The sequence below is a fragment of the Canis lupus genome, chromosome 1 (genome assembly GCF_048164855.1).
Source record: "Canis lupus baileyi chromosome 1, mCanLup2.hap1, whole genome shotgun sequence".
In the NCBI taxonomy this organism is placed as follows: Eukaryota; Metazoa; Chordata; class Mammalia; order Carnivora; family Canidae; genus Canis; species Canis lupus.
The window spans coordinates 40676882-40700905 of record NC_132838.1 but is presented as its reverse complement, the minus strand read 5'-3'; the positions used below and the strand labels follow the sequence as shown (position 1 = coordinate 40700905).

Here is a 24024-nt window from a genome sequence, read left to right as displayed (position 1 = left end):
GACCTGTGAGAAACAACACTTTTCCTTAGCTACAAGGATGCTCTCTGGCTTTGGCAGCAGTGGGCTCCGGCTTTGCCTCACTCTCCCACCTTGGGAACAGATTTACACTGACCCCTCATTACCTTCTTCTCCTTCTGCTTGTGCTTGATAGCCCAGGATGGGTCTGTGTGACCCCAATAGGCTCCCTCCAACACAGAGACTATGATTTCCACTTCCTCACCACAGGCTCTCAGTTACTCAGCAAGTTTTTGTCAATTTAGGCCACCAACAGGTGAGAAATGTACTTTTGCTCTGGTGCTGGTGGAAAGATGTGTAACTCAGCCCTCTGGTTTTGTTCTTAACTCTGCACTATGGAAACAGCTACTGGGGTCAAAGTTAACACCACCATGGAGCTGAGGGTCCCCAAACAGGGTGCAGAAAGATCAGATGGTCGCTGCCAAGATGGCCTGATTCTGTTGTGCTGTGATGGCAAGAACCCAGACTTGACATCAGGTGACCTGTAAACGGTCACACTTGTGCCCACATCTTTTATGGAATCTAAGATCCTCTCTGAAAACACCACTCCCTTATATAGGAAAACACTTCGTGACCCTCTAAGAGACTCCCAAACACATTTAAACGACACTAGTGCTGGTCAGGCTAGCCTAGGAAGGGTTATTTCTGCTCTAGGCTCTAAAACCTAATGCTAAATACCAACCAAGAAAAACAAGGTTAGAAAGTCATTTGAGAAGATGTTGTCAGGATCTGGGTCATCTGGGACAATTAGCTTTTCACCGGCAGAAACTTCCTCCCTGGGGAGTGTGCCACAGAAATGCCACGGGAGCACCACACGGAAGGAGGAGAGGGAGAGCTCCCCAGCTTCCAGGGGTGGGCCCAGGGCAGGGGAGGGACCGCTTCTTGAGGACACCAGAGGACTTACCAGGTAGCGCTCCTCCTGCCTCATGCTGGGGGTGCGGATCATGTGATTCTGTTCCCCTCTCCAGTCTCCAAATCGGCGGAAAAAATAGTTAGATAAAAACCGGTTGACGGGGTCTCTAATGATGTTGATGTAGACAGGCTGGTCTCCTCCAAACCTAGCACACGCACACAAACACAGAGCTGGTTACAACCCATCAGTCCTGGAGGAGAATAAAGCCCCCTTCAGACACTGTTTCCCCTCTAGTTCTTAAATTAGCATTATAGGACCCCATCCCCTAAGGGACCAGTGAACCGCGTAAACTGCAAGCGGTGTTTCCTGACCGGCCTTTTACTTTGTGCAGGAAATGCCTGTGCAGGTACCTGCTGGGAGTCTGGTAGCACTGCTGGCCGAGCGGCACTATGCAAAAGACTGGATTTGTCAGCAGCGAGCTATAGATGTTGTCGTGTTTTCTCACTAGGCTGTGAGTTCCTGGGGGCGGGAGCATGCTGTGCTGGGTTTTGTATTCCCAGGGTCTGGCACAGACACACTGGCAGGTGGTCGGCCCTCCCAGAATGTTTGATAAATTCTGATTCCCTCGCTGGGTGACACGGTGCCTAGTCTCTGTTCTGATTCAAACAGTCTCAGATAAGGTGCTCTACAGGAAGTGGGTAATATTAGCCAAGGTTTATTAAAGACACACAGCATTTATTAAATCACTTTGTTGCCAACGCCTTTCGTGGCCAACTCATAGAAGCCTCACAACATCTCCACGGAGCAGAAACCATAATCACCCCCATTTACATGTGGGGCAGGGAGAGTGTGAGTCATTTGTGGCTGAGCCAGGAAACGAACCCAGGCAGTCTGGCTCCAGAATTCTGTGCTCTGAACCATAGAGAGAAGATTCGAGAATTGAGAGAAGTAGTAAGGTAAGGGACATTATGAACACAACAAGAATCAGTAAAATTATCCTCAAGTGATGGCTCTTTGGTTTTAGATAAAAATAAAACAAATACCTAGGTGTTCCATTTTAATGCCTTCCATAAAGGGCTTGGACAGATGTTCTGAATGCTAGACTGGGGGCAAGGCCGGCCCAAGGCAGAATGATGAGATTGGCTGAATTGTTCTTAAGGACTCCTCCCCCTTCTCTTCAACCTGCCTGGAAGCAGTGACCCTGAGAGGCCTGGGGGAACACTCCAGGCTCTGGACAGCGGTCTCACTCTGGGGACCTCCTGAGGGACCCACAGCTCCTTTTACCCGATGACCCCATGACCTTCTGATGAGAATGCCTCCACATTCTATCAGGGGTCAGAGGGAGCTCAGAGAAAACAGACATGACCCTGTCCAATCTCTCTTCAGCTGGCTGACTCTGTCACCTTTCGAAACCCAGCCCAGAATCAATCATATCCCTCAGCAATTCAGCACTATGCCGTGTCCCAGTCCCTCTCCCCAGCACTATGTGCACTGCCTCCCCCATCAGACTGTGGCCTCCTAGAGTGGGGAACGATGTCACTTAGCACAGTGCGTGGCACACAATAGGTGCTCAACCACTGAAGACAGGAATGCCTGGGTGTATGCTTCTAGGTTGGCAAGTTTCTGCTGCTACCACAGGGCTCTGCTGTAGAGGAAAGTAGACCTAACAAGCCACCAACCAATCCTTTTTTGTGTATTAATTCACACAGTATTGTCCTCAGTTTATCTACATTTTGAAAGAGAACCTTCAGAGAGAAGAATCCAAAGGTACAAAAAGGAATGACTCTCCAGGGGTGGAATTTCAGGCACAGGGATGCACGAATGACATTCTGGACTACTCCACCTTGGAAAACATGCTGCTTGTAAGGTTAGCCTGCCAATCTGAACCTTGTCAATTCCCGGATGTACGCAGGTGACATTCACGCAGCTGGATGAGCATGGGAACTAACTAGTCTCATAAGTCACCTGGGCCAAACCAGCTAGCCACTACCACGCTGGCTGTATCTTCTTCTTTGTAATGGAGTTTCATATCTATAATAAGCAACAACTAAAGTAATAAAGCTAAGGATCAAGGAAGACAAAGCATGCAGAACAGATGTGAATGCAATTAAATCCTCAGCAACTGCATCATGCTTTAAAAAACCTCAACTCCACTTGTATCTTCATGGGAAGAATGACTATCACTGCTAATTAGTGGAACTGCCCAATCATGTGAATCAGTGCACAGCTTCCCATGGTGAGATAGTTCCAGTATGGTCACAGCCAGCTTCCTCCGAAGGCTGTAGACCTGAGGACCCACAAGGCTTCTTAAGCATGGATGACCTGCTTCCAGTTGCACGCCGTAGTGCATTGCCGGATTTCCAGAATAATTTTCCCAAACAGAAGTTTTAGATGGCTTAGAAATTTACTGTTAAGTATCAGATAATGTAACAGGCACTCTCTCGAAATTTTTAACTGTAGAGAGACGTCTCATATATCTCTCCCCACTTCCAGAAATCGACAGTAATGATGGTTTCAGGCTCCCGGCCCCAGTCCTTTTTCTAGGACACAGAGCTCCCTAGAGTGTCTCTAGGACACTCCCAAACTACCAAAATTAGGGTGCCATGTCAGTTATGCAAAAGAGGCCAGAATATCACCCATGTGTCCCAGAGAAACAAATGCCCCCCCTCATCCCACCCTCTCTCAGGGTCCATTTCTCCTCCTTTCACAATGTTTAGTTCTAGTCACTTTAGGAGGTCTCTTCATCCCCTGAACCTGCGGCTGCTGCTTGTATGTTAGAGAGAGAATGCTTTGCTCTCCCACCCAAACTCGCACAGCACGACACTCTACCTTATGTTTTCAGCTCTAAAGAGAACATTTCCAGAGGCTTCAGATGAAATCCATCCTATTAGCTAACCTGATAGTTGAGGAGTCTCTGGTACCCCCAGCCAAAACTCCTAAATCTTCCTTTATGCGCATTTCTTTTCTTTGACCCGCTCAACATAAAGAATTGTCTTCTCTTTATGTTTTTATTTTTTAAAAAACTTTTAGCCTTTTCAGCTTCAATTTTAAATCCCTTAAATTCTTTTGTGTGTGTTTCTTCTTGAAAATTTTATTAGCAGTTATCTTTAGACTTATTTCCTTTTATTTTTTAGTCTGTACTTCTAATTTGGTCTTTATTCAACTCTAAATAATGGTGGACAAGTTCTGTGCCGTGCATACACACTAAAGCAGAGGAGTCAGGCCATATTTTGTTTTTCCCTCAACACACATTCTTTTGACCCTTGCTCACCACCACAGCGACTACATATTTGAAGCTCTCTTTTAAGTCATCCCAAAGTAGCAGGTATTTCCAATTTCTTTGACTTTTTTTCATGTCACGTTTACCTACTCTTTGATCACCCCTATGGGTCTCGTTCCGACCCTCTGCAAATTTATCATATTCTTTTTATTTTCGTTTTTTGAAGAGAAGATGAAGATCCAAAGTAGGATGTAATTCTCTTGGAATCATAACTACATGGTTCTAATTTTTTCTCATGCATTCCTAAACATCTCATTCTGAGGATTTTCTTCCATATCTGCCCCCCATTACTACTTAATCAATTAACCCACAACATGAGCTGTTTCTCCGATAGCTATGCAAAAAGCACATGGGTAAGAATTTTTGGTATACTTTCATCAAATTGCTGATGATACATTCCCTAGAATATTACTGCATAAACAATAAGACTTATGACCAAAATTATTCTAGGGAATTAAGATTATTTTGTCCTCCCTGTTTTCTAGGGCTGAGAATACTTTTTGAAAGTATGTCTTTTTAAAAATTATAGTAAAACATGCAGCACATAAAATTTTTAAGTGTACACTTCAGTGGTAGTAAGTACATTCACACTGTTGTGCAACCATCACCACCACCACCATCCATCCCCAGAACTTTCTCATCATCCCAAACCCAAGCTCTGTGGGTTTCTTATCATCCCAATCCCTTCCTCTTGGCAACTGCCTCCTGGCAATTTCCACTCTACTGAAAGCATTATCTTCTTTTGCCTCTGACCTAAAAGTAAAGGTTATCCTTGTGTTGTTACCTACATTAAAAGATGACAAGTACCCCAGGGTGAGAGGCCCAGCTTTGATCCTTGTCTGTAAGGGAGGAGACACTCCAAAGTAAGAGAAAAGCCATCAGGGAAAAGGATGTGCTTCTTTGGGAGACAGGGTGAGGAGCTGCCTGGGGAGGAAGAAGAGAGGCCAAGGAAGGGATGCTTATTGCCTGGTCCTTTGCCAGAATGGGGTGGAAGCGTCACCCTCTATCATCACAACCGGAGACAGTGGGACTTGGGTTCTTGGTGCCCTGGTTAGGACCTCACTTCACAAAAACACAAGCAGAAGAGACTGAACTGACTCTGTTCTGTGGCATGTCCTGAAAGAAGAGAGGTGGAAGCATATGCTGAGTGGAAAGTGGAGACAAATGGGGTGAAAGGAGGGGCAGCAGGGAATTAGGGCTCCCACTTGGAGACAAGATGACTCTACCAGGGGAAAGGCTGCTGGTCATGCACTGTGAGGTAGGTTCAGGGAAAGTCAGATGATACTCATCTTCAACAGGCCAGCAAAGCAGGTAGGTGGGCTCATGGGAGAAATAGGCCAGTAGCAGCAGCCACATGGGAGAAAGAGGAAAGTGAGGGAGAGAAAGCCATTTCCCCAAGATTGGCCCAGCAGCGTTTACACAGAATAAAATCCAACTTTTGGGCTACATTTAAGGCGGGAAAGAAAGTATCCACCAACTGCTGATAGCAATTTTTCTCTTGATGCCTTCTTCAAAGATGGAGACTTCTGGCACCATTACAAATGATTTGCAAGGCATGGAACGAAAGCGGATGGCTTCTCTAATGAGAATGTAAAGTCAACATTTAGAAAGAAGTTGTGGGAACCTGACCGAATTACATCATCAGCTCAGATCTGATTTGTTTTGTTAAACCGTGCCATCAGAGGGCAGCCTCTGTTCACACCAGTCATGAAGGCTTCATATTAAGGGAAGAGAGCAAGTGTCCAAAATGCTTCCCCTTACATATCATGCCCTGCCTGCTTCTCCAGTGATTGATTTATTTTTAAGTGTTTTGCTTTTGCGAATTTGTGTTGGCATTGGAGCCACCATGTGAGATAAATGAGGAAAAGCAGCAGAAGGGAGGGAGAGTGAGGGAGTCATGTATGAGAAACATAGCATGCCATGGAAAGAGGGCTCTGAGACGGTAGTTTGAAATAATTGAGCACACTGATATGTGCTGTAATTTGCCTGGAGTACTGTGACCTCGCAGTGCTCCCAACCAGACCTTCCCAGGGTCTTCCCTGTAAGATGTCAGTGGGGCTTGAGGGGGACTCTAGGCTGGAAAGCTACTGCCTCCTCTCCCCTCCCCACCCCAAAACACTTAGCCAACAAACAAAGAGCAGGGATGAAGGGAAGATAAATTGAACTGTCACAGTCTTGCAGTGGGTGGATCTGAGACTCCCTTAAAGAGATTTCGATGATGCAGAGAGGCTGAACTTTTTCAAAAATTGTAATTATCTCAGTTAGCTCTGGGAACGAACACATGAAACCAGAGTACACAGATATTAAAAATCCTCCTAAAACATCACAACAGAGAGTAGCATCTTTTAGGTTAAGGTCATTCGGACTCAATTCTCCAGGTAGCCCAGTTGGAAAATATTTGTCCAGCTCAAAGCTTTAAGCAGGTCAAAAACCATGTAAAAGAGCAGTATTGTGGACATCCTCACAAATCCCAACTGGCCTGAAATTTCTGCTGGGTTCAGAGTTGTTTATCTCCCCTAGCACAAAGCCTTTTCCAAAACAATGACAAAAATACCAGTTTGGTCTCATCTCTCTTGCTTCCTATGTTTGAATTAATAAAACTGGATATGGTGAAATGGTCCTTGTAGGTCTAAAATTAGGGAAAAGAAGAACAGAGCAAGATGCCTAGATGATGCATAAGTAAAGCAAGTCAGCCTTCGAATCACCAAAAGCTCACAGGATAGCATTTTGCATCACTCAGAGTGTCTACATTTCTAGATAAAAATGCTGTACTTAATGGAAGAAAAGAAATAATGGGAAATTTGTTTTAGTATAATACCATACGCTTCAGAAGTTCAGAACATTTATGTGTGCAACCTATAAAGAGAGAGGTGAGACTTCCATTCTTATATTCCGCTCACCAGCAAGTGTCTTGCTGCATGTTAAGAATGTATGAATATTAGAAATCAAATATCAACAAAAAATATTAAGTTACAGTATCAATTCTTCTCTTAAAAACCTCATTATCTTGAACCAAGCCAACTGTATGGCTGTCAGCAATGATCAGGTTAGGTTTCTTCAGAGTAGTTTAATTATGTCTTTGCCTTACAATTCAAAATATAGAATTCATTTTTAAAAGCATGGGAAAGCCCTCTTAACATGTTCCAACCTAATGGTTTTTCTGTGATCATATGCTGAGGGCTTTCTTTGTATACGCAGTTTGCCATTTACATCTAAGACATTTCCTGGTGTTTTACCATGTTCAATGGATTTAACACAATCTCACAAAGTATTAAGGCTCAGTGTGTCATTCCATTCATGCTCATGGATGTCTCATACCTGAAGCCCCAGCCTTGTGCATGTAGGATGGCAGGAGAGGATGAGATTGCTCCTGCAGGTAGCATGAGCTTTGTAAAGGACCAGAGCTGCTCAGGCCAGTGTCTCCTTTTTCCTGCTTAAAACTCTTGACTGCCATCCTTTTTTTTTTACTATGCCCACCCCTGGGCTCCCACCTACGAATTCCTTTCAGTCCTTCTCATTGACTGGCTTTAGCTCATGCTTGTCCCTGTGCAATGAGCACCCTTCCCTTTTGTGTAAACTGGTCTGTCCCTCATATTCCAGCAGCAATGGCTTCTGTTCTGGAATGTCCTTCCACACTTCCTCCTCCAGGGAGGGCACGTCCCACGTCCCATCTCCCCTGGAGGGGACTCCGAGACCCTTGCTCCTAAAGTCCTTCACACTTTGTTGCCATGCTTCCTTAATGGAAGAAAAATACACTTCCCCAAAAGCAAGGAAAATATTTCTAGTTCGCTGTGGAAGGTCCCCATCCTGGAGCAGCGTACAGAAGATAGAGGGTTCTCAGTACAAAAAAATGTGTTCATTGAACAAAATGGAATGGATGAAGGAGAAATGAGCATGAGCTGAACCCTGCCCTCAAGGTTATAGAGACACTGCCAGGCTATCCAGGGACAGGAACTCAACTGGAGGCTCAGAGTGAGACTTCTATAGAGATGCTCTTGAATGCCACTCTGTAATATCGTGCCAGTTGTATTTAGGAAGCAGCAGCAGAGCACTTCACAGACCTCTGCAACTAAAAACTACAAAGGAAATATTTTTTCTAAGGCTAAGCAGTTGTCAAAGACATTGTGTATCATTCCTAATACACAATCAAATAGACACACAGCCTGGATGGAAAAACAAAATAATCAAAAGTGATGCAGTAATTGCAGCTGAAAATAAACAGGAAAGTATGAGAAAAAACGTTACTGGGATATATCAGAGGAAAGATTACTTATAACAATCTCCTTCATAAGGAATATAGGAATATATGTTTCAATTTTGCTCAAGGATAAATTGCTGTTATTTATTAAGAATGATTGGTTTTGGTACACATTTTTTTTAAGTGTGCATAATAGTCAATATATGTCTGGACTTGTTTCAAATAAAATGACTTCCGCTTAAAAAATAAATTCCACTTTGCATATATGTAATATTCTTCTCTGAAGGGAAGTTGAAGGGCTTTCCTTCATTCACATGTTTGGAGCATCCCTACAAGGTAGGAGTGGGCAGGACTTGTTCCTATCTTATAGATGGGAAAATAGAGACCTCCCATCCTCACCCAAAGATGAAATTGCTAGCCCAGAGTCATGGTCAGTGGGAAGGTCTCATACCTAGAGGTCCTGGCAGCCAGGCCAATACTGTTTTCTGCAGATGTGGTGTCTTCTCAAAGGTACTTATCAATTCTTTCTCATGATGAAATTGATCAAAATTGAACAATTCTCAGACATGTATTCAATAGTGGAGGCCATGATAAAGTATGGTTACCATGCTGTGCTCAGCTCTGCTGACTCAATTAAGGTACTAACTTTGGCTTCTCATTAGAGATTCATACTGTCTTGAGTCAATTATTAAAATTCGTTACATTGCAATTTGTTTTGATTGTAAGAATTTGACCCATGAAGCAAGAAGAGTCAAATCATGAGGTTAGAGGATGTCAGGGGTGATGCAGAAGGAAACTCATGAGAAAAGCAAGGGTCAGGGGGGCCATGCTTTGCTCTCTGCAAGTTATAAGACAATGCCTGAAATAGTTAACAAGATAACTTTGTTATCTAGTTATGTCTAATTATATGTTCTTGGCCGACTGGAAGTGAGAGGCAGGGTGCATACCCCAGACAATCCAGTCACAAGCCACTCCCCAAATGTGGTTGGAAAAGCACTTGGCTACTGAGTCACTGAGGTTGATCTGCAGGTGTTCTCTACACTTACTCACCGTCCAAGGGAACTCTGGTTAGCAGGTAGGTGGGGAAATCTCAGGGGGAACTTGCTTTTTTTTTTTTTTTTTTTTTTAAGATTTTATTTATTTACTCATAGAGACAGAGAGAGAGAGGAAGAGACACAGGCAGAGGGAGAAGCAGGCTCCATGCAGAGAGCCTGTCGTGGGAGTCGATCCAGGGTCTCCAGGATCACACCCTGGGCTGCAGGCGGCGCTAAACCGCTGCGCCACCGGGGCTACCCGGGAACTTGCTTTTAAAGATAAGGTGGCACCTTCTCTTTGCTGCTCCATAACTTGCTCTGCAGAATCTCGCTTTATACTTGATTTGCACAGGGCTTGGTGCACAGCAGGGAAGTCCTTTGAAGGCTAAAACCTCCTCCCAGTCCCTAGACTGTTAGGCATCCTGTGGCAGGGCAACTGAGCCAACTCTGAGCAGCTCAGATGTGAACTGCTGGAGCAGCTAACACTCAGGGGAGCCCTGTCTTTCTCTGAGTGTCAGCCTCTCTGGGCGTCTGGCCCTGGGTGGGGGGTGGGGGTGGAGGATGGAGGGGGGCTGGGCATTAGGCCAGCTTCAGCTAGCAGGACCTCTGTTGCTCTCTTGCAGACTTGTGAGGTCCTGTTATCCCCAGGGGAACTGTAGCAGTAAGGCAGGTGCCTGTCAGTTGGAGGAGGAGGGAGGCCCAGGGGTCCCGGGCTGTTCAGCATATCTGCTGCTAGACCCAGGGCTCTGGCAGCCCATACCAACCATGAACACAGACGTGGGCCAGCCTGAAGAGAGCAGGAATCTGAGATCTGCTGATTTATAGTAAAGCACAGTGACAAGGGGAGTCAGGCTAAAGGAGGAAAAGAATGCCCAGAACTGGAAGTCAGCAACTTAGCAGATCAAGAGTCTAAAAACCTAAATTTGAAGATTTACATTATGATCAGAAGGTCCCTGAAGAAAAAAACAGAGTTCTAAAATACCCACCCCCCCATCAGCGTCAAACGTGCATGATTTAGAATTATCAAATAGGGTGTTAAAAAGTTAGGCAGAGAGGCCAGTGCTCACGTTTTGGATCCTGTAAGACACATGACTCCACTACTCAGCTATTCCCAGAGTACTGTGTGGGTTCCAATTGTATAAAAATGTGCAATGAAATATTTCTGTTCACATACCCATCTCTTGCCTCTTAGTTTATTTGTTTCAATACCTACCCGATTTTTTCTTTAAAATGGAACTGTCAGGTCAAATGGCTTTGCATTAACATTATTTCAAGTTTTCAAGAGATTTAAGATTAGTATTTTAGAGAGAAATGAAGCTTCTGTCCAAATATTTCAAATTTGGATCCCTCCACGGCAATAATAAATGGATTAAAGAGTCTTTTCAGGGGCAATTACACCACCTTGAAAAGGAAAGTAGATTCTAAAATAATTGTTCATTAGAAGGAGTTTAAGTACTAAAAAGAAATGAAAGAACCATTAAGCTGGAAAATATCTTACCTTGAGAAGTTGAGGAAATGAACATGTCGAGTGAATAAATAGGGCTGTTCGGCAGTACTTATATTTTTAATCAGTTCCATCTATTAAAAAAAGTACAAAATTAGCATATATAGGATCTAATTTACCAAACTATATTAAGCTAAAGGTTATGTTCCCTACTCCTTTATCCTCGCTATTACCTCTTGGACCAGGGCCAAACAGCTGTGTTTTGTGCAGCATCTATGAACTTTACATTAGACTTCTTGTTGAAGAAGCCTAAAACTGCTACCCAAATTATAGTCCCATATTTAATTTAGGTGATTGCTACCATGAAAACAATGTGACAGGTTAAGTCATTTTAACTGGAGAATTCAGTGTGTGGCCGTACTGAAACGCAAGTTCAAAAAAAATGTCTTTATTCCCTTCCTTTAAAAGTCAAACCAAGACAAGAGATTAAACATTATTTTGCATTTCTATCATGATATTACTGAGATCTACAGAAATATTGGAAACCAGTTCTGCAGAATTTAACAGTAGGAATCAAATGAGGCAACACCTCATGATTTTCCTCTTTGATTACAAAAGTTTACAAAGCAAATATTTTACAGGGACACAAATACCCAAAACTTCTTGGGGTTCTGGTGGGTGGTCACCTGAAGTATTTATTTGCAGTGATCGGCAAGGCAAAGAGGAGTTTATATGAGAATAAACTAACGTTTATGGTCTTCTGGAACATGTCATGATACAGAAAATGTTTAGTAAAATCTGTTAGAAATTCCAAGCATTCTTACGACTCCCTGACTTCCTGAATTCCATTTTCCTTTGAGTTTCTAATTGGCCCTGTCAATACTGACACACAGTGGAACTTTTTAAGAGTGCCCTGAAAATTGCCACTTGGGATGTGCATCAGCAGTACAGCATCTTTTAGGTACTAGTCCATCGAAAAAGCTGAAACAAAGGTGATCGTTTATGTGTTAGCCTTAGTAGCAGCAACAATAAAACCAGAGTCTGGAAATCCCAGTTTGTGTCAAGCAGGACAGAAAACCCAGCTTTGCCTTGGTCCCTCATGTCCAGCACGGGGCTAACACATACAGAAATGCTCAATAAATGTTTATTGAATGCATTAGCTCCAACTAGTACCTGCATTACAGACTGTTACACTAGGACCTCGGGTCTAAAACCTTTAGACATTCACGCTCACAATGATTGTTTAAAGAAATGAAATTGAATTTTACAAGTAAACGACTTTCAGTTCATAACCTGTGCTCTGTTCATCAGTGGCAGGCGTGGGTAAGTAATGGGCTGTCTGTCCTCCAGCTGGAGCGTAAAAGGAAATTGAATCCTGCCTCTTTATCTGTTGTTTATCCTCTATGTACCCCCGGCAATCCCCCTGCATGTCCCAGACCTTGTTTTTGGTAATAGAACTTCCTGCTTGGTCACAATGTAGATTTTCATTTTTGATGGACCTAGCAAACAGAATTACAGATTTGGAAGCACAGCCAAAGACATCTGAGCATATCTGCCCTAGACACATAACTCTTCACTGTGTGTATATTTGACAGAAAGACCACTTCATGCTTAGATCTCTGGATTATTTTTATTCAACTATTTCTCTGCAAGGATAAGAGTAAGATGAGAAAGCCCCCTGGTATTGTACAGGAAGACTGGAAGAACGGGTCAGAAGAAAAACTGTTTCTCTCACATATTCAACATTATATTACATTCTCTAAATACATGTCAATGTGTTAAATTGAACGGGAGAACAGTAGTGGTTAGATTTGGAGATAGTGCCATAATAGTCATAAAGCTGTCTGTTTCATGGGGAGAAATGGATTAACAGTGACAGTGCATAACTCTCTCTAGATGTACCTTTAAACATAGAAGGAAATTACTAATGCTCATGTTTATTGCATTAGTACAGTGAAGTCGGAGAGTACATCCAGCTCTAGCACCGCTAGCACAGGCTTAAGGCATCACAGTCAAGATGTCCTTTGACTGTCTTCACAAATACTAAGACTTTATCCAGGTCTCATGGCAGGCAGTGGTCTCCCGTGCCCCTACTTCCCTTCCCCAGGGTTCCCTCCTGTTCCTCCCACTCTGCCAGCAGCCTGTCACTTCTCTTGCCTGAGTCTTATCCACATGGGTGGCATGATGAATGATGATGGCACTACCTAAAATCATCCCAGAAACCACCTGTCCTCTTCCTTGGCTCATGCAGGATCACTGCTCGCCTTTATTGTGATTCCACCACCTACATTCATTCACCATTCATTCATTCATTCATTCAGCATTTAGTGAGCGCTTACCAGGCCCTGGAGATCAAAACATAAATAAGGTAAAGACACAGAAAGATAAGACAGTGGAGTGTGTCCTAATGGTGTCCCCAAGTCCACAATGGCCCAAACCACACTCTTGGTCCTTGTCCATCCCTGGTCCTTATCCAGCTATCCCACCTCTGGAGAGTGTGGTCCTGGTTAATGATCTTATCCATATTTTTACATTTGATCTGGGTCTTTCCTGACTTTTGTACTTAATCACTTGCTAAGTCACGTTGATTCTACCTTCACTATCACCCTTAACTGGCATTCACGACGTCCTGTGGCCAGCCAAACCAGACCTCTCTTTGTTTCTTCCTCACGCTGTGTCCAAGCTCAGCCTAACCTTCTCCTTCTGGAATGTTCTTCCTCTTTTGTCTGCATGTCCAAACTCTAACCACCTTTTCATCTCACTAAAATGCCTGCCTCTTTCCAAGTAGCTTTCCTGGATCTCCTTTCATTCAACATCCATTGACTTCCATCTCTGTGTCAGGCTTGGTGTCGTGACTATAGAGATAAAAGATTTGACTCTTGCTCTCAGGAAGCTTAAGGTCTTATGGGTGAGGTGGACTGGCAGGCAAGTCTCATTATGCAATAACCACCATGGGGTAGGATGCACAGAGGTGAGGCATCTATCTCTGCCTGCAGACAGAGAGGTAATATTTCCTCAAGGAGGCATTCCTGAGTGGTTTGCAAGGATCTGCAGGAATTACCAAGTGAAGAAAGGGACCCGCAGCATTGCAGGCAGAGTGTACAGGAGATACAAAGGACAAAACCCAAAATGACCTGGATATTAAAACTGCCAGGAGTTTTGTGTGCTGGAGGTCAGTTGTGGAATCTGCCAGAAAACAGATTTGACAAGAGAAGAAGGTAGGAGCTGGGTAATTGGGGCCTTGGAGGTCATGTGAGGAATTTTAACATTATGCTATGGGCAATTTGCAGTCAGAAAGGGCTCCCCCAACCCCAGTGATCTGAGATCAGGATGGAGAATGTGAAGAAAAAGGGAAGAATTAGACAGACAGTTTAGCTAGAAAGATGGGGCAATAATCCCCTAGGATATGATAAGGTCATGAAGTAGCAACTTATTAGAAATGCATATTCTCAGGCCTCACCCCAACCAACCCCATTAGAAGAAACTTTAGGGGTGGAGCTTGTCAATCTGCGTTTTAACAAGACCTCCAGAGGATTCTAAGGTGCTGAGGTTTGAGGACCACGGAAGGAAGTCACTGGAAGTGAAGACAGATGGAAAGGTTTAGGGACGATAAGAGGGAGGATCTTCTCAGCCTTGTGGCCAGGTGGTGACAGAAGGGGAGTGGTCAAGAGAGCTTTCCAGAGCCCTGGTGACATCTGAACACAGGTTGGTCCTCATTCATGGGGATGGGAAATGCTGTGCAGGTAACAAGTCTGGCTGCAGAAGTGAGGCCAAATAGATTGGTTTTGACTGTCTTTGGCTAGAAATCCTGTTGTTTTCTTTGATCTCCCACAGTGCTTTGAGGATCTTCTAGGGTGTACACTTTTTATGTTATGTCATAGGTGAGTTTGTGTGCTAGCTTTGAAGCAGATTGTAAGCTCCTGGAGGGTGGAGGCCGGGATGCTTCCAGAAAGCCTAGCACAGAACCCTTGCCCCATAATTCTTTATGGCATGAAGACAACCTCTTCAGAAAAGTGTTTTTGGAGTCAAGAAATTTCACTGAAGACAGAATTATCTCTCAGGCAACAAGGTGAGCCTTTCTGGGACAGATTTGTGCATTCATCACCTTGGTATTATAACATCTGAGAGGTAGCAATGCTCAATGATCATTTCCTGAGTGGTTTCTGGGCTATACACCATACCCAGAAGCCCCTTCTTCACATGCTGTCATTCATTCTCAAATACTCTGTAAGTTAAGTATTATTATCTACACTTTACAGATTAAGAAACTGAGGCACAGAAAGACTACGTACATAGCTTAAGTTCTCCCTGGTAGAAAAAGGTAGAGTCTAGATTCAAACTCAAGTTGGTCTGACTCCAAAAATCCTGCTCTTTATCGTTGAGCTGCAATTGCCTCACCATTCCTGGTGCTTTCTGATCTATACATAACCTCTTAAAATGGGAGGAAGAGGCCAGTTAGCACAATAACTCCAGAGACTAAAGAGGGTTTATAGGGATATAAATTTTCTACCTTTCATGTGATGTGCTGGAAAACTGAAAGAAAGTGGTAGCAGGTGGAAAAGCATTAAAAATAATAAAATACGAAAGCACTAAAATATCAGAGAAAATATTTTTTTTAAAGTTCAAGGTGGGAAAACAGCATATTTTAACAAGAACAGGAATGAGTTTAAAATACTGGAGGAAAAAAAGTGCTATGAAATGGAATGTATCTAAAGGAAGATGTTAAAGTCACAGTCATCTGAGAATGAAAGAGAATTGAGGTTTTATTTTTTTTTATTTTTTTTTTTTAGAATTGAGGTTTTAAAAAAAGGTAAAAATCAAACAGAATTTATAATGCAGAGGATCTGTGAAGAAGGGACTTTTAATCTTTTAATACATCAAAGGAAAATAAGGAGTAGCTCAGAGGAGAACTCTGTGGCCCTTTAACCTCAGAAACCGAGAGGATGGCAATAGACTCAGGTTACCTTTCCCTCTTCCTCTTGTCTGGGGAAGCCCTTCTAGAACCAGGCAGGATGATGGCCTTCCTACCTTCAACTCAGGGCAACACATGCCTACAATGAAGACTAAGTCCATCACGGGTAGCAATGACACGAATAAGGTGAAGAGGCTGGCTCTGAATAGCAGAGAAAATCAATCTTGTGACTACCATTGGTCAGGGAGGAGAAAACATTCTAATTTTTTGGGCCTTCTTGTTTTCTCCTCCTTTTACCTTTTCTTTCTATTGAGTTTCCATTTAGCAGACTCAGCTTTTTTCTACAAGAATCCAAGATAAGACCTTGTTTGCAGAGTTGGGTAAACTCATCTCTCCTGTGACCTGGCGATAGATTCTCTGCTAATCTTGTTGGTTTGGTTTCAATGTCTGGTTGGAGTAGCTCTGGTGCCTGTGGACAATGTCTCTACTACTATAAAATCAGGAAACTCTAGGGGTCATTCTGCGGAGACTTTTCCAGATAGGTCTCAAGCAAAGGAAACATTCCCAGGATAAATGTGCAGGCTCCCAAGGAGACACCACTCATTACTTCAGAGGTTTGGGAGACTCTCAGATGAAAAAGGAACTTTGCTTGCTGAGTGGAGGGTTCACCTTAATAAAATGAAAACTTTCCAATAATTAGAGCCTTTTGTGTGATGATTCTTCATCAGAATTATGCATGAAGACATCTTTGGGCTTTTTTTCCCCCAAAGATACAAATACCAGAACTCTACCCTTAAGAATCTAACTCAGTACTTTGTAATAGGACCAGGAGACATGTGTCGTGAAAAAGCTCCCAAGGAAAAAAAAAAAAAAAAAAAAAAAACTCCCAAGATTTTGATGCCTATAATGATTAAGAACAACTTATTTAATGGCTTCCCACTGTCCACTGAATAAAGTTCCTCCTCGTCAGCCTAGCATTCAGAGTTCTCTAGGATTTGACCCCAGTTTCCTTGCAAGTCTTTTTTTTTTTCTTTTTTTCCTTGCAAGTCTTATTCTTCCCTATTCTTCTTGAACACCTGCTCCTTCCCATAAAATGGGATGGTAATATCTTCCTAATATTGTTGATGAAAGGATTAGAAATAAGATGCACAAACATCTAGTGTGCTGTCTGGTGTTCAACGTACAGAGTTATTAGTATGTCCTCCATAAATATTCACCAAAATGAATGAAGACACAATAGTGAGACCAGCTCCAGCAAGAAGCAAGTGAACCTTTGTTAGTAAATAGAGGCCAGATGCCCCTGCCATAGGGAAACCTGGCAGGAGCCCCCATGGCCTCTAAACCATCTTCAAATACAACATGGTTTCTGTAGGTGAGTTTTCCTTTTTTGGAGTTGTGATGCTATACAGGCTTAGAGCTTACAACTGGCGAGAGCAAGGCAAAGGAAAGTTTAAAATATGGTGAAGCAATTCTCTTTTTGACCAAGAGGTGAAAGCAGTCTCAAGCGGATGGGCACAGGATCTCTGTCTTTTCCATTCTTTGAATACTTTTCAAGGTTTTGATCATTTGAATAGCTTTTGAATAGAGTCAAAGCAGATGTGAAGTTTATAGTGAAAGAGTAGCCTTTCCTGGCATGATTGGCAGAAGGAAAAGAAGAGGCTAGTGCAGCATTTTCCAAGCTGGAAGTCTGAGTTTTGTCTGATGCACGTGACAGCCACAAACATTCATAAAGACTCCCCTGGCCAACTAAGATTGGGAACTCTAAGGAAAGGACAGTTCAATACACTATTAATTTTGTTTTTAACTGAAAGAATTCTCAGTCTTTAAAATGTGAACGATTGGTATAAATTTCCCAGAGGGGGGCCGAGGCAGCATTCCCTAAATTTATTTAACCATGATATTTTCTTTAAAAAATTTTTTTTCAGTGTCTCAGGGGACTAAGATTTTTAGGAACACACTTAGGGAAATGTTGATATGATAGTTTTGACAGGGTTCCTAGCCTGGTGTGACATTTCATTAAAAAAAAAAAAAAAAAACTACAGAGTTTTCTGGACTCTATCCCAGAATCTCCAGGAGAAGGGCCATTGTAACTTTATGTTTCATAAGGCTCTGCTGGAGATTCTGCTGTGCAGCCAGAATGGGAAAACAGTACATCAGGAGAATGGCTTTGGATTCAAGACGACCTAGGTTCAAGTCTAAGCAGCAGTCATTCTATTATATCTATTATATTACATTTGAAGTGACTTAATCTAGTTGTCTTAATTTTCCCATCCATAAAATAAAGAATTATACCCATTCACTGGTATAATTTTTGGTCCACAAGAATTAAATGAAGTAATGAAGCAAAATAATTTGCATGTAGTAGGTGCTGTTTCTAATTTGCAATTTTCAGTAGCTCTGACATAAATAAAAATAGTAAAATTATTTGCTCTCTTGTTCTCTTCGGCTCACATGCTGAGAATTTTTGCCCCTCTCCCACAAAAATGAAATAATTTTGAATCCTTTATATCCATGATGTGTTGTGGTGCACTCTGACCTTTGCTGTACTCTGAGCAATGATTTGAAAGAGGTGATTATAAGGCTTTTGGAGATCACATTCATGTCTTCTGGAAAATAGTTCCCTATCTTTCAAATTGTATATAATCTCCATTTTCCAAGAGATTATCTAAACCAGCCCAAGAAACTGAAATCTGGTTTCAGAGTATAAGTGGGATGATGTCATCAAGGGCTTATATCATATGCCCTGAAAAGGTCCAGCATTTGGCCAGCAGCAGGTGTCCCCGCTCTTCTCTTCAGGTAGAGTTTTAAAAATATAAACTTCAATGGTCTTTCTGTTTCTATAAGGGCAGATTTAATGGGATTTTTATTGGTGTTGTAACATTTGGTGTCTTTGTGCTCTCCTTTCTTTTTAATAATCCCTCCAGTATCTTATTTCATTAAATAGACTTAGTTAAATTCAGTAATCTGCCCCCACGTACATGTGCGCACATGCGTGGATGCATGTGTTATGACAGTTAGCCTCCAGGGAGAAATGTATGCACGAATTTGACTCTGACCCCAAGAAGTGCCTCTGTGTATGAATGGAATGATATAGATAATTCCAGTTCTATGAGTGGATACTATTCCAAAGTTCATTTGTAAGTCAGTAGTTGGGAACTTGGAACACATTTTCTCATAAAAGAAATGTTCTACATGGTGGAGAGAGACCCGGCCAGCCCCCAAGGGCCTGTTTAACTCCTGCTACACCTGAAGTCGGTTTGTTTCTAACTATGGGGAACAATGTTTCCATGAGAACATGTTTCCAGAGTTTGCTTAAAGGTTGAGAACCACTGACTGTAAAATGTTAACTCATCTCCTAAATCACATCTTCCTTTTTTCTTTAATAAATTATCAAGCAGCAGAGCTATTCTTACCACAAATTATTTCTTCAGTATATTAGGTTAAAATAATATTTTTTTCCCTCTGCTTGTTTTATGCACTTTGTAACTTAAGCAAAAAGGATGCATATAATGGGAAAGAGTTCTTTTAAGCATTCTTGAGCTTTTTGGAAGTTGGGTTCTTGTCATTTCTTGGCTCTCTCTGCATGTCACACCAGTCAGTGAGCTGCAGAGAAGCAGCTGTCACTCGTTATGTTTGTTGTCATGTCCAAATTGTTTGTTTTTTCTCTACCTTATCATTCCCTGAAGTTTTTAAGACATGCCTTATAATTTAATAGGAATCTGGAATAATGAAGTCATGAAATATATTCCAGGTCACACTGACCACAGGAATCAGAAGTGTTTCAACTGCACCATACACAGATTATGCTAGAAGTTGTATAAATATATCACAGAATCATAGGGCTGGAAAGAACCTTAAAAGATTGTCTAGTCTGTTCCCTGGCTTCCAGACAAGCCAATCATTCCAAACAGATGAGAGCTAACCTCTCTTTTAGAGGAGGAGAATGACTTTGTCTTTAACCCTTTCTAGGTTTAACAATGTATATACCATTAGCAAGTTATTATTTTAAAATCTAACATGCTTCACTTGACAGTTATAACTGCATTTTGTTTTCTCATGTTTGCTTCTCATAGGAAACAAAGTAGGTGCAAAGCCCCAGTATATTTAAAGACCATATTTTGTCCTCTCTCTTCTAGTGCATTCCAGAACACCACAGTGTCTCATACTTTGGTTACCTTTGTCCTGTTCTCTCTGGGTTGTTTGTACCCTTTCAGCAGTGGGCACTAAAATCAAGTTAGTGTTTTATGAGGCATCTGAGAACTGGGCATACACACTCTTCAGGTGTAGGAATAAATATAATCTGATACACAGACCCAAGGGCCTAGACTCCAACGAAAACCAAATTTAATAATTATAATAACATCAAAGTAACATAGGCTAATTATCTATAGTCACTTTCAGGCAGTGACAGGGCATGATCAGATGAGCTTTTTGATCAGGTAAGGAAATGAAAGAGAACCTAGTTCTATTAAAGTTATTCATAAAATGTGATATCCTTAAATGTCACCAAGTGTACTTTTCCTATTGAAAGTCTACTACACAACTTATAAGGGCTGATCTCAAAATATTTTTTGCTAATTGGAAATGACTTTTCAAGTTTGATTCTTAGCCGTTAGTGAAAGTTTTCAAAGGAATGGGCTTTTTGATCTCTACACTGGAAGACACTGAACATACTGGCTTTACTGAAAGTACCACTAGCCAGTAACACTCTTAAAAGGTCCTGCTATCCCCCCAAGATAAAAGAGAAAGATGGGATATTGTAAATTAATAATGAGATTCCTTCTGTTGGGAGGTTTTGAATGCCTCAAAGGTGAGGATTGTGTCAGAAAGAAGTGGACATGGGTAAAAATTTCCATAATTATGGTTTCAATCTGGTAGTAAACCATATGCCCCGTTTATTACACAAATTTCTGTACTCATTGGGTGGTGTGATGGTTAATTTTATGTGTCAGCTTGAGTAGCCAAAGGGTACCCAGATTAAATAGTATTTCTGGGTGTGTCTGTGAGGGTGTTTCCAGATGAGATTAGCATCTGAACAGTTGACAAAGTAAAGTAGACCACCCTCCCTAGTGTGTCAATCCCTTGAAGTCCTGAATAGAAACATGTGCAGAGCAACGTAGAATTCTCCCCCTTTTTCCTGCCTTACTGATTAGGCTGGGACATCACATCTTCTCTTCCCCTGCCCTTGCATCAGGATTTACATCATTGACTCCTCTGGTTCTCATTCCTTCATATCCAGACTAAAACTGAATTGCACCAATGGCAACATGTCCACTTGTATGACTTGGCTACATTGAGATTGAATTCTTCTCAGGAAATGGGTAATTCTTTGGCTTCCATTGAATATACCAAATGCTGCTTTGGAAGCTCAAGATCCCCTGAGCTTATCCATTATAAGAAGCTCATGCTCCTATCACCCAATCAGATTTCTGGCCCAAAGAGAATTTTCTCTTTATTATAACCATAAAAACTTAGAGCAGTTGTGAAAGAAAAGCAAAAGAAAAAAATATCAAAATAGTTTTCTGTTTTTGTTGTCAGGAAGTCAGCATTATTTGTAGCTCAGTAGTATAACTATTTGAGAATTACGCATTGCTAATTTTAGCTAAATAGACAATGATGAGTATACACTGTCCTTCATCCATCTTGGTAAAAGTATTGATGAGTATTCCCCAAAGGAATACTTTGGGGAAACTTCCTGTTTAAAGACTTCCTTCAGAATCTTTAACTTAAATTTCCTTCCACACACTGGTAAAAATACAGTATGACATTGCAACTCTGGTATTTGTTAGGGTGTTTGAGGGATGTCTTGTAAGACACCCACTAATTACACAAATGAATTGACACAAGGTACAATCTAACCATGGGCAAAGACAACTTACTTGTTCATTTTTAGTAAGCCTGGTTTTGTTGTGAATGTCTGATGTGACCAAATTGAATCCGTGCTTTTCTGACAAGATTCTCAGAAGCAAGACCACAGTACGACTCCCACACTTGCCTACTCTGTTGTAGACCACCTGGCTTGGGAAAGGTAGCACCTGGGAAAGAAAGAGAAAACAAACATAAGACTTTGGTTAGAGTACTTGGGATTCTTTCCTCAATTTCAGAACAATAAATGTCCGGTCACTCTAAATGAGAAGAGTCCATATCAAGTCAATGAGAGAACAGAAACAATGAACTAATGTTTTTCCTTCATATTTTAACCTGAGAGAAATCTTGGACTCAGTATCTCTCTCTGCACTGATACTTAAAACTGGGAAGATTTCATGCCAACTATAAGACTAATTATGAAGCTCCTTTTCTTTTTAGGAACAAACTATATAAATATGTGCTTTGATGACAATATGCTTTTGCAATTTATATTATGGTTTATTAGAACTTAATTTGTAGAGTAGTCATGGAAAAATATAGTAACTAAAACTTGAGACATAAATAAAAGCTCCCAATATAATTCACCCTTTCAAAATGTACAATTCAGTGGTTTTAATGTATTCACAAAATTGTGCAACCATCACCTCTATCTAAATCCAGAACATTTTCATCACCCCTAAGGGAAACTCCATATCCAATTAGCACTCACTTTTCATTTCCCTCACTACCTTGGTCCTGTGAAACCACTTATCTACTGTCTGTCTCTATGGTTTTTGCCTATAGCATTCCCGACATCTCTTATAAATAGAATCATATAATATGTGACCTTTTATGTTTGGCTTCTTTAAAGTTAGCATAATATGTTCAAGATTCATCCATATTGTAGTATGAATCTGTACTTAATTCCTTTATATGGCTGAATAATGTTACATTGTATAGATATACCATATTTTGTTTATACATTCAGGAGTTGATGGACATTTGGATTATTTCCACTTTCTGGTTACTATGAATAATGCTGCAATGAACATTTGTGTATACGTTTTTGTGTGGACATATGTTTTTGATTCACCTTGTATATATACTAGGAGTGGAATTGCTGGATCATATGGTAATTCTGTTTAATTTTTTTGAAGAACTGCCAAACTTTTTAATGCAGCTGCACCATTTTATATTTCCACCAGCAACACGAGAGTTTCAATTTCTCCACTCCTTGCCAACACTTGTTATTGCTCTTTTTTTTAATAGCCATCCTAATGGATGTGAAGTGGTATCTTATTGTTTTGATTTGCATTTCCCTGAGGACTAATGATGTTGACGATATTTCATGTGCTTATTGGACGTTTGTATATATTTTTTTGGAGAAACATCTATCCAAATCTTTTGCCGATTCTAAAACTGGGTTGTCTCTTTATTATTGAGTTTTAAAAGTTCTATATTTATTCTGGATTTGTGAATATATGATCTGCAAACATTTTCTCCCATTCAATGGGTGTTCTTTTCATTTTCTTGACTGTGTCCTTTGAAGTACAAAAGTGTTTAATTTATCTAACTTTTCTTCAGTGGGTTATGTTTTTGGTATAACATCTAATAAACCATTGCCTAACACAAGAATATTTTCTAAAGAGTTTTATAGTTTTAGTGGAAATATTTAGGTCTCTGATTAATTTTAAGTTAATTTGGTGTATGATGTGAACAAATGATCTAACTTCATTCTTTTGCATGTGAATATCCATTTGTCCCAGCACCATTTATTGAAGACTATTCGCTCTCCATTTAATTGTTTGGCACCTTGTTGGAAATAGACTAATCATAAGTGTATGAGTTTATTTCTGGACTCCCAATTCTATCCCATTGATCTATGTGTTTATTCTTATGCCAGTGCCACAGAGTCTTGAATATTCTTGCTTTGTTAAAGTTTTGAAATTGAAAAGGATTAGTCCTTCCAACTTCATTCCTTTTTAAGATTGTTTCAGCTATTCTGGGTCCCTTGTATCCTACATGAATTTTAGAATCAGCTTGTCAATTTCTGCAAAAAAGACAGGTGAAATTTGATAGGGATTGTGTTAAAACTATAGATCAATCTGGGGACTATTGCTATCTTAATAATATTAAGCTTTCCAATCCATGAACATAGGATATCTTTCCACTTATTGAGTTCTCATTTAATTTGTTTCACTGATGTTTTGTAATTTTCAGTGTATAAGCCTTACTTCTTTTATTTTTTTGATATTATTTTAGATAGAATTATTCTCTTAATCTCATGCTTGGACTGATTGTTCATTGACAGAAACAGTTTATTTTTTTTTTAATTTTTAATTTATTTATGATAGTCACACACACACACACAGAGAGAGAGAGAGAGGCAGAGACACAGGCAGAGGGAGAAGCAGGCTCCATGCACCGGGAGCCCGACGTGG

The 24024-nt window shown here is 41.1% G+C and overlaps 1 protein-coding gene across 2 annotated transcripts in view; it reads right to left on the bottom strand.

Annotated features, from left to right (window-relative positions):
• The window catches only part of UST (uronyl 2-sulfotransferase), a 291838-nt gene that overhangs the window by 103480 nt on the left and 164334 nt on the right, over positions 1-24024 (bottom strand). For both annotated transcript variants that reach the window (XM_072827353.1, XM_072827364.1), the window contains exons 3-5: positions 21616-21771; positions 10879-10958; positions 920-1073 (exon numbers count right to left, since the gene is read on the bottom strand). In XM_072827353.1, coding sequence (XP_072683454.1) covers positions 920-1073; positions 10879-10958; positions 21616-21771 — 390 coding nt within the window. The remainder of the gene's footprint in view (positions 1-919; positions 1074-10878; positions 10959-21615; positions 21772-24024) is intronic.